The sequence below is a fragment of the Bufo gargarizans genome, chromosome 6 (assembly GCF_014858855.1).
Source record: "Bufo gargarizans isolate SCDJY-AF-19 chromosome 6, ASM1485885v1, whole genome shotgun sequence".
In the NCBI taxonomy this organism is placed as follows: Eukaryota; Metazoa; Chordata; class Amphibia; order Anura; family Bufonidae; genus Bufo; species Bufo gargarizans.
The window spans coordinates 367,622,147-367,638,394 of record NC_058085.1 but is presented as its reverse complement, the minus strand read 5'-3'; the positions used below and the strand labels follow the sequence as shown (position 1 = coordinate 367,638,394).

Sequence of the window (16,248 nt, the reverse complement as noted above, 5' to 3'; positions counted from 1 at the left end):
TCAGTGTCATCCACAGATACCCCCCTCAGTGTCATCCACAGATAACCCCCCTCAGTGTCATCCACAGATAACCCCCCCTCAGTGTCATCCACAGATAACCCCCCCTCAGTGTCATCCACAGATAACCCCCCCTCAGTGTCATCCACAGATAACCCCCCCTCAGTGTCATCCACAGATAACCCCCCCTCAGTGCCATCCACAGATAACCCCCCCTCAGTGTCATCCACAGATACCCCATCCTCAGTGTCATCCACAGATATCCCCCCCCAGTGTCCTCCACAGATATCCCCCCCACCCAGAGTCGCTTCCTAGCTAATTTATTCACTGCACTTGCCTCTGTGAAATTGAAGAGAAGCACCGTAATCTCGCACAGGAGCACTGGTAGAGGCCAGGAAGACGGTGCATGAGCACTTCGATGCCAGTGCGGCTGTGCGAGATTACGGTGCTTCTCTTCAATTTCACAGAGGCAAGTGCAGTGAATAAATTAGCTAGGAAGCGACGCTGGGCAGGCAGATTGCGGGCACAGGCAGCATCGCTTTGCTGCTTGTGCCGTTCGCAGCGCGCCCTGCGCTAGTGCGCTGATAAAGTCCTATTACTGAGGGGGCCACATGACACGGCTTCGCGGGCCGCATTTGGTCCGCATCCGTAGGTTGGGCATCACTGTCCTAGCATATCAAACGTGACACGTCCAGGACGCTCGGAAGGTGAGATCCTTCTTTTAGGAAGATGAAGGCGGGTTGATACGCCATGTTTGGTGTCCATGCGATGCCCCCATCATACCAGAGGTGATGACCTGGATTTTGGGGACATCCGCCCCCTCATGAACAAGTTATGAAGGACTACAAATTATTGTTCATTCTCTGGTTAGGAACCCCCCTGCTGACAAAAGGGGCCGGAGAGTCTGCAGTCCCCTGTCCTGAGATGTGACCAGCAAACGGGCCCATCCTCGTTAGCATCTCTGCGCTAACTGCCTCCCGGGGAGCAGTTTGGCTGTTTCCCAGGTACGAGGTAGACCGCTCGACTCTCTCTATGCAGCCTCAAACCAAGTCATAAATCAATTACCCCCAACATGGCTGCTGGCCTTGTAATACAGAAGATACAAATACATAAATACACACTGTATATATATATGTAAATCACACCGGAATATGTTACACTATGACATATAACCTTAAAACATATAATATCACTGCAAACATTGTAATAACTAAGGATAAGGCGGTCCTTATTACTGTCAGCGTTCTCCCAACTTCATATCTCTCTAACCATCTGTTTTTATTCTACAGGAGGGATGTGGCCCCTATGTCTTCCTCATTTTCATGGGTCTGTTGATTATCTTCTTCATCTTCACTTTGTTCAAAGTCCCCGAGACAAAGGGCCGGACATTTGAAGAAATTTCCAAGGGCTTCCAGGATAAAAGCCATTTAAAACCTGTCGCCAAGCGTAACAGTGTAGAACTTACAGGAGTCAAGGCCCAGGATCCAATAGGATAAACACAACAGGATCAATGGTCCCTCTAGCTCTACCTCCTCTCTGCAGAACATTTACTCTGTAGACCATTCATGGACTGGGACATCTCAAGAGGTTTTTTTTTTTGCTTGCTAAGGATAAAAACTCATACTATAAAGAAAGAAAAAAAAATGATTCCCAAGAAAAACTGATTTATCATTGTCTAAAACAGGACAGAGACCTGCGGAGCACGTAAAAATTGACCAGTTTCTGAAATCGCCAAATGTAAATATTATCATTGTCTAAAACAGGACAGAGACCCGCGGAGCCTGTAAAAATTGACCAGTTTCTGAAATCGCCAAATGTAAATACAAGGACAGTACTAAAATAGAAGCAGGATGTAATAAAAAAAATAAAAAAGGGATCTAGACCCGATGAGGTAGCGGATGATCACTCTCAGGATGGAGCGGAGGATGGTGATATTCCTATGGTGGATCCCTCTCCATTAGTGGAAATTCTAGCCACGGTCAAAAATAATGGAAAGGTGATACAAGATATTGTTACTAAGATGCGAGACAGAGTTACTGCCATCGAAAAGTCTGTGGGCTCCCTGGAACATGAAACAAAAGCTTTAAAAACTGAAATTGCCATCTTGAAAACGGATTATAATAATCTACAGAAAAAAGTTGTGGACTTGGAAGACAGGTCGGGACGATCTAATGTGAGAATTCTGGGGCTTCCTGAGGGTGCAAAATAAAAAAAATCCTGGCGGAATGATACAGTCCTTGATCCTTGAAAACTTTGGAAAGGAGCACTTCTCGCCATCGGATTCCCGGGGGTAAACCAACTCCCGGGTAGCAGCCACGTGTACTCCTGGCAAAGATTCTTGTTTCTCGGGATAGAGACGTGATCCTAAAGAGGGCTAGGGAGTGTTCCCCTATTTTAAATTAGCAAATTGTCCTTCTTTCCGGAAAGAGATTCATGAAAAGAGACTGAGTTTTTTTGCTGTAAAAAAGCGTCTACAGGGCAAAGATATTAAGTACTCTTTCCTGTATCCAGCTAAATTCCAGATTATTTTTAATGGAGCCATACTCCGGCCCTTGTTACGGACTGGTTGGACCGGAATAATCTTTAAGCAGTGGCGTGTTATATATTTTTTGTTATTTTTTCTCAGTATTTCTGGTGGGGGCAGGATTAGGACAGGGGGAGGGATGGTCTAGGTAGAGAGGTCTGCTTTTTGTTAATGGCGGATCATGGGGGTGGGGGGGAGGGTTGCGATGCGTCTCTTAGGATGGATGAGCGGGGAGATGGGGTTCAAGGGGGATTGGATGTGATTAGCTGATTACATGTCTGTGAGATTTCTAACTTGGACTTGGGGACATTCAGGCTGTGTTTGATTTAGTTTAGAGACACTTACCTGCGGTTGTCTGTCTATTAGAAACCCACTTTACTGAAGAGACTGTGATGCGGGTTAGTAGAGGATGGGTCTCGCAGGCATTTCCTTCCACCTTCACCAGCCACTCTACAGAAGTGACGGGGTTTATACATAAAAAGATAGATTTTGCCTGCGAGGCCTCCTCTATTGATAAGAAGGGGAGATTTATTTTTATGTATGGGAAACTTCTTGGAAGATTATGTATTTTAGCTTTTATCTATATTTCTCCCCCCCCCTTTTCTTTTGATGTACTTAACTCTTTATTAACGTTTGTAGAGAAATGGCCAGATTGTCCTACCCTAGTAAATAGGGATTTCAACTGTGTTATGAACTCTAAGACTGACCGGATCTCTATGGGTGGAGACACTTAGGCCTCTTTCAGATGGGCGTTGCGGGAAAATGTGCGGGTGCGTTGCGGGAACACCCGTGATTTTTCCGCGCAAGTGCAAAACATTGTAATGCGTTTTGCATGCGCGTGAGAAAAATCGTGCATGTTTGGTACCCAAACTCGAACTTCTTCACAGAAGTTCAGGCTTGGGAACGGTGTTCTGTAGATTGTATTATTTTCCCTTATAACATGGTTATAAGGGAAAATAATAGCATTCTTAATACAGAATACATAGTAAAATAGCGCTGGAGGGGTTAAAAAAAAAAAAAAAAAAATTTAACTCACCTTAGTCCACTTGATCATGCTGCCCGGCCTCTCTTCTGTCTCCTTTGCTGAACATGACCTGTGGTGAGCATTCATTTCAGGAACAGGACCTGTGGTGACGTCACTCCGGTCATCACATGATCCATCACATGATCCATCACCATGGTAAAAGATCATGTGATGGAACATGTGATGACCAGAGTGACGTCACCACAGGGTCCTGTTCCTGAAATTAATAAGTAAGTTGAGATAAAAAATTACCATATGGCTTTGATTACCCCCAACTAGAGCCAATAGTCCCATCCCTAATTTAGATGGTGAATTTGCCTCAACTTCTCTATATTCTCAGGAATTCCCCAATGTGGATCGAGGATAAGTTGAGAGGATGATCAACTACTTTGGTAAAAAAGTGAGTGAGGCTAAAATTGGACCACTTTTATAAACCGTTGGAGCAGGGAGGGCAGAATCTTCCCTGCTTCAAGGGCTATGTTATAGCTGGGCAGTTATGGTTATACTGTCAATGGGAGAAAAGTGCTCTGTGTAAGACTTTGATGAAACGATCCCCATTTGATAATATATTTAAGTTATTGGAATCTGGGCGATTAATCAATGTTGAACAAGACTATAGAGTGACTGGGAAGTTATTCTCTAGATCCTGGACCACCATTAGAAGATGGATGGGGATAAAGGGATCTTTTTTTATGCACGCCTCTTTGGCATAATTTTTTGTTACAGGAGGTTGATAAATTACTTGGGGATAAGTTTTGGCAAAAAAGTAATATTTTGTATCTTTCACAGGTGTTGAAGAATAGAGAGGTGTTGCCTTTCTCCAGTTTAGCACAAATGGGTAATTTAGGCAATTTAAGTAGTTTTAGGTATTTTCAGATACGTTCAGCACTTTTTAGTGTAAAAGAAGTTTGACAGTTGGAGATAGACACTTCTTCACCTTTAAAGGCTGTGTTGGGAAGTTGAGGCCATAAGGGCAAGATCTCCCAACTATATAAATTATTAGTTACGGCACTTTTTTATAAGGCTGTCTCTCCGGGTCAGAGGGCCTGGGGAATTGATTGCCCAATGGTTATGTCACAGGAGTGGGGAAATATACTTGGTTATTCAAAATTTGTATCGCACAATTTTAACCATATATTGATACAGTTTAATATTACACATATAATGTATATCACGCTGATCAGGCTTAATAAACGTGGTTTACGAGAATCCTCAAATTGCCCTCGGTGTGATTCACAGTGGGCGGACTTTTTGCATATCTTTTGGTTGTGTCCAGATCTAACACTTTATTGGGTCTCCATTCATAATTTTATTATTCAAAACTGAGGGTAGTAATCCCGCTTACACCTGAGTGCTGGATAATGTCTAAGGTAAACTGCCACAAGTATCAAAAGATTATTTTGGTTAAAATTATGTTCTTAGCCAGACTCTTAATTACACGAGTCTGGATCTCTCAAAACACCCCATAGTTAAATGAGTAGTTACATCTGGTAAACAAGGCTAAGCGATATGAGAATGTTTTATATCAACTCTGAAGAAAAATGGTCTAGGATATGGGGAGGTTGGAAGTGGTAGGCTCTCTTTAGTGATCCCCTCCCCCCGCTCTCCATTTAATTTATTTTTTTATTTTTCCTTCCATTTTATGGAGGGATTAGAGACGCATCGCAGGGAGAGAGGGTAGGGCTGGGTTGAGTGGGTTGGGATTGGGGGAGAAAAAAAAATGGGGATAAGAACCAATGATGTTTTTGGTTAATTATGTATTTGTTTTAATTTTATTTTCTAAATAAATAAATAAATAATAAAAAAAAGGATAAAAACTCAAAAAAATTTGAGATGGAAACCTTGAAAAAGTGATATCATTCTCCAGATAATTGGGAAGACCCCAACATCTTCATGAAAGCCTCGGGATCCATCATAATATAATCATTGCCATCACAGTATTCACTGTATTATAAGGATGGAGGGCCTCCTGGTATGAACAAGCAGGACCAGAACCTTCAACAAGTTACAAGATTCACAGAAAATACAGTACAGACCAAAAGTTTGGACACACCTTCTCATTCAAAGAGTTTTCTTTATTTTCATGACTATGAAAATTGTAGATTCACACTGAAGGCATCAAAACTATGAATTAACACATGTGGAATTATATACATAACAAACAAGTGTGAAACAACTGAAAATATGTCATATTCTAGGTTCTTCAAAGTAGCCACCTTTTGCTTTGATTACTGCTTTGCACACTCTTGGCATTCTCTTGATGAGCTTCAAGAGGTAGTCACCTAAAAATGGTTTTCACTTCACAGGTGTGCCCTGTCAGGTAGTTCTTCAGAAACATCTTCCCATCTTCTCACAAGACGAGGCATGGCTAGCCTCTAAATTAGGAATTGTCCACTTCGAACAAACCCTGATTGTGAGAAGGATCCCTGGAAACTTTTGGGAAATCTGTAGAAAGTGTTAGATTTCTCTGCAGCACATCCAGAAGCATGAATGAATGGCCTTGTAATGCGGGGTGAAACCAAAGCTGATGCTTTGGAAATATTGAGGCCAAACAAAATTCTAACATAAATGCAAAAGCAAATTTTTGGTATTTTGCTAATAGGCCTGTAAAATGTGTAAAATTAGATCATACTCTGGAAAATGATGGTTCATGACGTAAAATGTGATTCTGGATGGTTGTTTCAAATGAAGAATCTAAGTGATATCTGTATGATACTGTATAATGTGTATATGGTTCTAACATGTGTATATATGTCTCCCCTGCTTTGTCTGCAAAAAAAATAAAAAATAGTAAAAAATATTCAGGCAACAGAAAGGTCAACATTTTCTTGTTGTACTACAATTTGGGTGCAAGATAATGCCAGTATGTAGCACATAAAGCCTCCCATTGGTCATATGATGTTGTAAAACCTCATGTGAACTAAGTTTTACAAAAAATTTGACCCAGGGTACCAAGCAAATGAATGTGCCTGGCTTGAAATTTTTTGTTCTTCTCTAATATTAACTCTATAATGCCATATAGCTCCAAGGTAATACTGATATCGAGAGATCACATAATAACACTAAAATAATGGTAAGATAACATGCAGAATGTACATAAATCTTTTTTGAAAAACCTACATAATTACACATCAGTCATATACAGGTACATACTACATAATTACACCATAAAGTGCTGAAATGATATGCCTTATCTGCACACAATATTTCACCATATACGATACCTCTCAATAATACTGGATGATGGTACCCTGTTAGTATTATATTGAGTTCCAGTGGTGACAGATGACGGCGGAGGGCTTTTCGCTAGGTTGTTCCTTGCCTACTCCTTTATCCTTCAAGAAGACGACCTTCTTTCATTGGTTGGTGGATGTGATCTCATCCATAATATCAACTTTTTCACATGGTGCATCTAGAAGGTGGTAATTTGTGCAGGTCTCAAATCATTTTTACTTGAAGGGCTTTATCTATTATGGACATGTATGGTATGTATGTATGAACCAGCCGGACCTTCACTGACCCCTATTTCAGAAGATTGATGATTCTCCATTATGGTAATTGGCGGGAATGGGGATGGGAGATATCATTCTTGAGTTTGTGCCGATCTCATACAGTTAGACCTCCAGTAAATTCTGCAGAGGCCGGTGGTGGCTGATGGTCCCCTGATCGCCAATCCTCAATCCTATCCAGCCAAGAAGAGTTGGAAATGCATGCCCGTGGCCCTCTCTAGTGGAATCATTGCCATGGTTGTCTCCATAACTTCATAAACTTGAATGGAAGATGGCATTCCTGAAATGTCAACTCACCAGTATATGGCGGCCATTTTGGCATTCGTGTGAATGTAGCCTATGTGTGAGTGTGATGGACGGGCACATAGGAAAGAGTGGGCATGACAAGCCGTGGTTTCAATTCCCTCTTTCTTAGTTTAGGGTCTTATTCTGAGCAGTATCTGAAACTAGAGACAGGGGTTTGGTCAAATGCAACCGAATCCAACACAAAAACATATATGAGTAAACAGCTATATATAGTGCGAAAAGCAAGAACCAGCATCTCCTACATGCCATATGTTTTCTCATACGTGGCAGTCACATCAATATAAATACCCAGAGTGTAATGTGAAGCTCCTAGGCTCCAATGCAGAATCTGTAATAGGCCCCCTAACCCACTGTTTGTCAAGACTATGGCGGAAAGTCTGGACTCTCTCAGGCACTAGGGACCAGGAGGCACCTTAACTCTGCACCGTATATAGGAACGCCTCTAGGACAAACTCATGTCTACGTAATAATCTACGCTTGTCATTAGGTGATCGTCACATGTCTGAAGTTACCTGGAAAAAGTGTAAGGGGGAGAAACCTATCACAGCTAAATGGATGGTCGTCCTCAGTCCTCCAGAGCAGGATCTTTGTACTCTAACCAACAGGGTGGACCATCAAGCAGGCAACCCCCACGTCATCCATATACAGTTGCAAGAAAAAGTATGTGAACCCTTTGGAATGATATGGATTTCTGCACAAATTGGTCAAAAATGTGATCTGATCTTCATCTAAGTCACAACAATAGACAATCACAGTCTGCTTAACTAATAACACACAAAGAGTTAAATGTTACCATGTTTTTATTGAACACACCATGTAAACATTCACAGTGTAAGTGGAAAAAGTATGTGAACCCTTGGATTTAATAACTGGTTGAACCTCCTTTGGCAGCAATAACTTGAACCAAACGTTTCCTGTAGTTGCAGATCAGACGTGCACAACGGTCAGGAGTAATTCTTGACCATTCCTCTTTACAGAACTGTTTCAGTTCAGCAATATTCTTGGGACGTCTGGTGCGAATCGCTTTCTTGAGGTCATGTCACAGCATCTCAATCGGGTTGAGGTCAGGACTCTGACTGGGCCACTCCAGAAGGCGTATTTTTTTTCTGTTTAAGCCATTCTGTTGTTGATTTACTTCTATGCTTTGGGTCGTTGTCCTGTTGCAACACTTATCTTCTGTTGAGCTTCAGCTGGTGGACAGATGGCCTTAAGTTCTCCTGCAAAATGTATTGATAAACTTGGGAATTAATTTTTCCTTCGATGATAGCAATCATTCCAGGCCGTGAAGGAGCAAAGCAGCCCCAAACTATGATGCCCCCACCACCATACTTCACAGTTAGGATGAGTTTTTGATGTTGGTGTGCTGTGCCTCTTTTTCTCCACACATAGTGTTGTGTGTTTCTTCCAAACAACTCAACTTTGGTTTCATCTGTCCACAGAATATTTTGCCAGTACTGCTGTGGAACATCCAGGTGCTCTTGTGCAGCAATGTTTTTTGGACAGCAGTGGCTTCCTCTGTGCTATCCTCCCATGAAATCCATTCTTCTTTAGTGTTTTACATATCATAGATTCGCTAACAGGGATGTTAGCATATGCCAGAGACTTTTGTAAGTCTTTAGCTAACTCTCTAGGATTCTTCCTCACCTCATTGAGCAGTCTGCGCTGTGCTCTTGCAGTCATATTTACAGGACGGCCACTCCTAGGGAGAGTAGCAGCAGTGCTGAACTTTCTCCATTTATAGACAGTTTGTCTTACCATGGACTGATGAACAGCAAGGCTTTTGGAGATACTTTTATAACCATTTCCAGCTTTATGCAAGTCAACAATTCTTAATCGTAAGTCTTCTGAGAGCTCTTTTGTGCGAGGCATCATTCACATCAGGCAATGCTTCTTGTGAAAAGCAAACCCAGAACTGGTGTGTGTTTTTTATAGGGCAGGGCAGCTGTAACTAACACCTCCAATCTCATCTCATTGATTGGACTCCAGTAGGCTGACACCTCACTCCAATTAGCTCTTGGAGATGTCATTAGTCTAGGGGTTCACATACTTTTTCCACCTGTACTGTGAATGTTTACATGGTATGTTCAACAAAAACATGGTAACATTTAATTCTTTGTGTGTTATTAGTTTAAGCAGACTGTGGTTGTCTATTGTTGTGACTTAGATGAAGATCAGATCGCATTTTATGACCAATTTGTGCAGAAATCCATATCATTCCAAAGGTTTCACATACTTTTTCTTGCAACTGTATATTGCAAATCCAATATCCTCCATCCAAGTGATATCAAGTATGCTGAGATATGAGGTCCTCACACTGGACAGCCTCTATAGTTCAGCCAGTGCTATCTGTGACGTGGAATCAACATTATGGACACCAACAATTTTCTTCCTCTCCACTCCCATCCAAAAAAGAAAATCTGTTTTCCACTCCTAGGTCCTGCAAAGCCATCGTTCTCTTAGTCCTAGTGACCACCTTATTGTCTCCATGTTTCAGGTAGGCACATGAACCAGCATCGTGAGAACCTTGCAGACAGCTCCATAGATCTAATTTCCCTGGATCTCATGATTATACTTTATGGGGACAATAGAAGTTGGAGATTTGATACAACCATACTCTACACTGGGAGAAGTTATGAATTTGTGGCCCCTTATATGTAAACTAGTGGTGTTTACAGATTTCTGATTCATTGCACCATATGACCTAAAATACGTGGACTTGTTAGACATTCCATTCTAAAACCATCCATCGGACCACCAGTTAGTGAGAGGGGATTCTTCACTCCAGGGAACACGTTTCCACTGCTCCAGAATCCAGAGACGTGCTCTACATCACTGCAGCAGACGCCTGGCATTGTGCAGACTGATCTTAGCCTTGTATGCAGTTCCTCCACCATGGAAACTCATTCAATAACAACCATGACCTCAATTCTTGTGTTGTCACATCCAGAGGCAGGTAATAATTACTGTACAGTGCCCCCTACTGGTAAAATAAAGCTTAGCAATTGTTCCATAACAAAATGAAGGCCCTCCTATTATTTTGCAAGTCTTTGAAGTCCATAAACGATATTAAGATGTAGTGCAGCCCGTTCTGTATCATGTCATCGGGACTAACGTTTCTGTTTATGCCTCGGGTCTTCCTCGTGATACAACAATAAGCAACTTTATCCTACGGCTTCAGCTCCATAAGTGAGACTAGAGACAGTTTTCTTGCTCCAGGAACAGATCTAATTTGCATACATTTTCCCAGGTAATATTACTTGTCCTGTAAAACTCCCGGTGCCACAAGGAGTAACAGTACCCCCCACCACCACCACCACGAACAGCTCCGAAGTGATGGGATGTGACGTTCCCATCTTTTTTACCCATTGTAACTCATGGTAGATGTATGAATGTATAAGTTCACATATGTCCCCAAACTGTGTTGGTGTTGGTACATCGCTACTTGCTGTAATCTTCACTTTATAAGACGCAGCACATCTTATAAAGCGAAAATTAGTGCGTGATTCCATTATGGAGGCTCCCATGCGGGGAGCGGTAAATGAGGAGCTGTACTCACTCTCCCTGGTCTTCCTCCCTGGGGCTGCACCGTCCTGAGTGCAACATCAGAATGCAGTGTGCACTATGACCTGACGTTATATGCAGTGGCGTACATAGAGAGGTAAGGGCACCGTAGTAAGGGTCAAACCGGCCCCCCACACAGGACAGAAGAGTTTCTGCCTAAACCCTTTTCAATGCCCCTGGGCCATTTTTCCACTGCTTCATCTGCTAAAAGTTGTTCCTTTAGAGCAGAAATGCACAAACTTTTCCGGTTGGGGGCCACATTGTCAGGGGTTATTACCAACTGAAATACTATATTTATGGCATATTGAACATGCAGTATATATCATAAATGTCTAGTTACACTTCGACTACTCCCATCCAGGGCCGTCTTTAAGGGTTAGGGTTAGTTGCTGCCCCGGGCCCAGTTGCTCCTGGGGGGCCCAAGCAGCGCTCCAGATGGCGACCAACAAGACTTTTAGCCTTGTCGCCATTTACGACAGGGCTGCCGCACTGTAGCTGAATACTGCAGCGGGGCATGGGAGCTGCGCACTGCGCGCCCCAGCGGCCGTCCCCTGCACACACAAGGTGCATCCCCTATTCACAGTATTTATTAACCCTTCAGCAGTCTTCACAGTATTTATTTCCCCCTTTTAGCAGTCCCCACTTCACAGTAGTTATTAACCCCAGAGATCTCCACACTCTATCCTCCACAGAGACCTCCACACTATACTCCCCACAGAGACTTTCCGCAGCTCACATGACTGGTTACTACGGGCGACACGTGCGCTCTCGACGTCTTGATTTCCATGGATACAATGGCTCTCATAGCAGATCACCGGACCATGTGACTGACCATATGACAGGTAATATAAGGGGCGGGACGTCCTCATCACGTGATGCGGGAGTGAGCGGCGTCTCGGTGACAGTTGCTAACGCTGGTCTGAAGAACGTAGTCCTTTAGGCTGCTGCGCATTGAAGGGGTGAGGGTGCTCGGATGTAATGGACAGCTGCAATAGACGTTCTGAATTCATATTCAACCTCCAATCAGAGAGAGAGTTGTGCGGGGCGTCAGGCCACCCTAATTGCCGGGGCCCGGCAAACAATCTTCCAGGGCCCGGTCCTGGGCTGTAGAGGGATAATGTCAGTGCTGTAATATGCCTCTGATATGTGGAGAGCGATAATGTAATATATCATTTATATGTGGAGAATGGTGATGTCACTGATGTAATATATCACTTATAAGTAATATACTACAAACCGGATTCCCAAAAAGTTGGGACACTATACAAATCGTGAATAAATACTGAATGCAATGATGTGGAAGTGCCAACTTCTAATATTTTATTCAGAATAGAACATAAATCACGGAACAAAAGTTTAAACTGAGAAAATGTACAATTTTAAGGGAAAAATATGTTGAATCAGAATTTCATGGTGTCAACAAATCCCCAAAAAGTTGGGACAAGGCCATTTTCACCACTGTGTGGCATCTCCCCTTCTTCTTACAACACTCAACAGACGTCTGGGGACCGAGGAGACCAGTTTCTCAGGTTTAGAAATAGGAATGCTCTCCCATTCTTGTCTAATACAGGCCTCTAACTGTTCAATCGTCTTGGGCCTTCTTTGTTGCACCTTCCTCTTTATGATGCGCCAAATGTTCTCTATAGGTGAAAGATCTGGACTGCAGACCGGCCATTTCAGTACCCGGATCCTTCTCCTACGCAGCCATGATGTTGTGATTGATGCAGAATGTGGTCTGGCATTATCTTGTTGAAAAAGGCAGGGTCTTCCCTGAAAGAGATGACGTCTGGATGGGAGCAGATGTTGTTCTAGAACCTGAATATATTTTTCTTCATTGATGGTGCCTTTCCAGACATGCAAGCTGCCCATGCCACGCGCACTCATGCAACCCCATACCATCAGAGATGCAGGCTTCTGAACTGAGCGTTGATAACAACTTGGGTTGTCCTTGTCCTCTTTGGTCCGGATGACATGGCGTCCCAGATTTCCAAAAAGAACTTCGAATCGTGACTCGTCTGACCACAGAACAGTCTTCCATTTTGCCACACTCCATTGTAAATGATCCCTGGCCCAGTGAAAACGCCTGAGCTTGTGGATCTTGCTTAGAAATGGCTTCTTCTTTGCACTGTAGAGTTTCAGCTGGCAGCGGCGGGATGGCACGGTGGATTGTGTTCACTGACAATGGTTTCTGGAAGTATTCCTGAGCCCATTCTGGGATTTCCTTTACAGTAGCATTCCTGTTTGTGGTGCAGTGTCGTTTAAGGGCCCGGAGATCACGGGCATCCAGTATGGTTTTACGGCCTTGACCCTTACGCACAGAGATTGTTCCAGATTCTCTGAATCTTCGGATGATGTTATGCACAGTTGATGATGATAGATGCAAAGTCTTTGCACTTTTTCGCTGGGTAACACCTTTCTGATATTGCTCCACTATCTTTCTGCGCAACATTGTGGGAATTGGTGATCCTCTACCCATCTTGGCTTCTGAGAGACACGGCCGCTCTGAGAAGCTCTTTTTATACCCAATCATGTTGCCAATTGACCTAATTAGTGTTAATTGGTCTTCCAGCTCTTCGTTATGCTCAAATTTACTTTTTCCAGCCTCTTATTGCTACTTGTCCCAACTTTTTGGGGATTTGTTGACACCGTGAAAATTTGAATCAACGTATTTTTCCTTTAAAATGATACATTTACTCGGATTAAACGTTTGATCTGTCATCTACGTTCTGTTACAAATAAAATATTGACATTTGCCATCTCCACATCATTGCATTCAGTTTTTATTCACAATTTGTTTAGTGTCCCAACTTTTTTGGAATCTGGTTTGTACATCAGTGACATCACCACTCTCCACATATATGTGGAGAGTGGTGATGTCACTGATGTAATACTGTATATCACTTATATGTGGAAAGCGGTGATGTCACTGATGTAATTTATCATTATATGTGGAGAGCAGTGATGTCACTGATGTAATGCAGCTCTCTAGATGGCAACCAAAATGGTCGCCAATGCGCCTTAAAATTTGCAGATGGCGACAAGACTTGTCATAGGCTACAGGCCTAAGGTCTATTTGGTAGTGAAATCCCAGCGCAGGCAGACGTCATCACGCCCGCCTGTGCCAGGACGCACAACAGTGAGGTGTGCTTGTCTGCGTTGCACCATCCCTGGCCGTACCAGCAGCTCGTGAGCGCCAGCAAAAGGACACAGGTGAGTATAAGATTTTAGCTTTTTTTAGGGTGTGGGAAGGCGGGATCCAGGGGGCCCAAGTAAATTCTTGCCCGGGGTTCAATCAATATTAAGGACGGCCCAGCTCCCATCTAATGAGAGAATACATGAAAGATACATGTGAGCAGCCACAAGACATAGACTTACATGTTTATTACATGTCGATGGTTGGGGGCCGCACAGAATGGTGTCAAAGCCGCATGTGGCCCCCGGGCCGCAGGTTGTGCACCCCTGCTTTAGAGGGTAGAGTCCTGACCAACTTTTCGCCTCCAGTAGAAGAAGAGATAATCCCAAATAAGACTGGGCCCCCTAGCAATCGCCTGGTCTGCCGCTATGGTGGGTGACGCCCCTGGTTGTATGCAGTCTGCCCACAGTGCAGCGCAAGCGCGGTAAAGATCAGTGAGCGCGACTGCAGGAGAAAACGCTGGACCTGGAGAGCAGCGGCGGGCGAGGTAAGTGAAGCCTATCAGAGGCCGGTGTCGTCATCATCATCGCGCTGCCTGAGCCGGGCTCCATAGAGTATTTGAGTTTATTATTTTTATTTGGCAGCACGTTGTTGGGCCACAATACGGTGGGGGGGGTCATTATTTTGCAATTGGAAAATGCACTATGGGGACATAGCGGCTGTAAAAAGGAGCATTTGTGTACTGGCACACATTACAAGGGGGCCACTATGGGGACATCAATTCTACTGGGGCCACTAAAATTGGGTCGTTTTTTGTACTGACACACATTATAAGGGAACATTTTTTGTACTTGTGTACATTGCAAGGGAGCATTTTTGTACTGGCGCACATTATAAGGTGGCCACTATGGGGACATCTGTTCTACTGGGGCCACTATAATTGAGTAGCTTTTTTGTACTGACACACGTTATAAGGGGGGAAAAATTGTACTGTCACATAAGGGGGCATTTTTCATACTTAGCGCACATTATAAGGGAGCATTTTTGTAATGGCACACATTGCAAGGGGGAATTATTTTACTGGCAAACATTAGGGGGGGTATTTATTGTACACATATTATAGGGGAAATTATTACTACTGGGGGCAAAATAAGGGGCATTATTACTATTGGGTGCACTGTTGGCACTATCTGTGTGGTACTAGTATTTTCAGGGGGACTGTTTCTGCAGTATAGTAATGGGGAGCACAGCAGGCACAGTATTGGGGGGGGGGAGCAGGATGAGTTGTTCAGAAGGTGGGAGGATGATGGAAAAGTAGGAAACTTAGATGTCTGTTTGTCAAACTCTGCAGAGAGAAGAGATGGCTGAAAGAAATCATCATGGCGGTCTGGTTTGAATGGAGAAGATAAAGACAGAGAACATCTACATCAGAGGAGACGTCACTGGATATAAGAGGTAGGTGGCGCTGTATTCTCCTGTATGTTTTGTAGCTCTGTATGTAATGGTTTCCAAGGCCTGGAGGGAAGGGGTTAGGTTGAGAATTTGGCATGAAGATGGGGTTTCTGGCATTTACATTTTTGCCTCAGGCAGCAGAACAGCTAGGTGCACCCCTGCCCCTTGTCACAAAGCACTGAGTTAGGGTCTGGAAGCTGAACTCTTGCACTAGGGCCCATCAGCCTTTAGCTACACCCCCGCTCCTAACTCTAACTGCTAAGAAGGAGAGACGTCAATTAGAAATATCATAGCATAACCTGTTACTACAGGACTGTGATAAACCTCTGGATAGGTGATCAGTATCTGATCGGTGGGGGTCCGACACCCGGGAGCACCGCCGATCAGCTGTTTAAGAAGGCACTGGCACTCTCTCTGAGCTCACCAACCACAGTGCCGTACATTGTATAGCGGCTATGCTTGGCGTTGCGCTCAGCCCCATTCACATCTATGGGACCGAGCTGCCCCTAGGCCATGTGACCGATGAACGTGTCGTCGCTGGCCTACAGTAAGCTGGGAGAAGGCTGCGGCGCTACTGTGAGTGCTGATCAGCGGGGGTCCCGGATGTTGGACCCCCACCAATCAGATACTGATGACGTATCCTGAGGACAGGTCATCAGTATTAAAATCTCGGAAAACCCCTTTACAGTTAATACTCAACCACAAATGTGATAAAAATACTGTGATAAAAATAATATAAAAA

The 16,248-nt window shown here is 43.6% G+C and overlaps 1 protein-coding gene across 1 annotated transcript in view; it reads left to right on the top strand.

Moving 5' to 3' along the window:
- LOC122941237 (solute carrier family 2, facilitated glucose transporter member 3-like) overlaps positions 1 to 2,683 on the top strand; it is a 29,749-nt gene extending 27,066 nt beyond the window's left edge. Inside the window, exon 10 of the mRNA XM_044298316.1 lies at positions 1,287 to 2,683. Coding sequence (XP_044154251.1) covers positions 1,287 to 1,493 — 207 coding nt within the window. The 3' untranslated portion in view covers positions 1,494 to 2,683. The remainder of the gene's footprint in view (positions 1 to 1,286) is intronic.
- Positions 2,684 to 16,248: the final 13,565 nt, after the last annotated feature.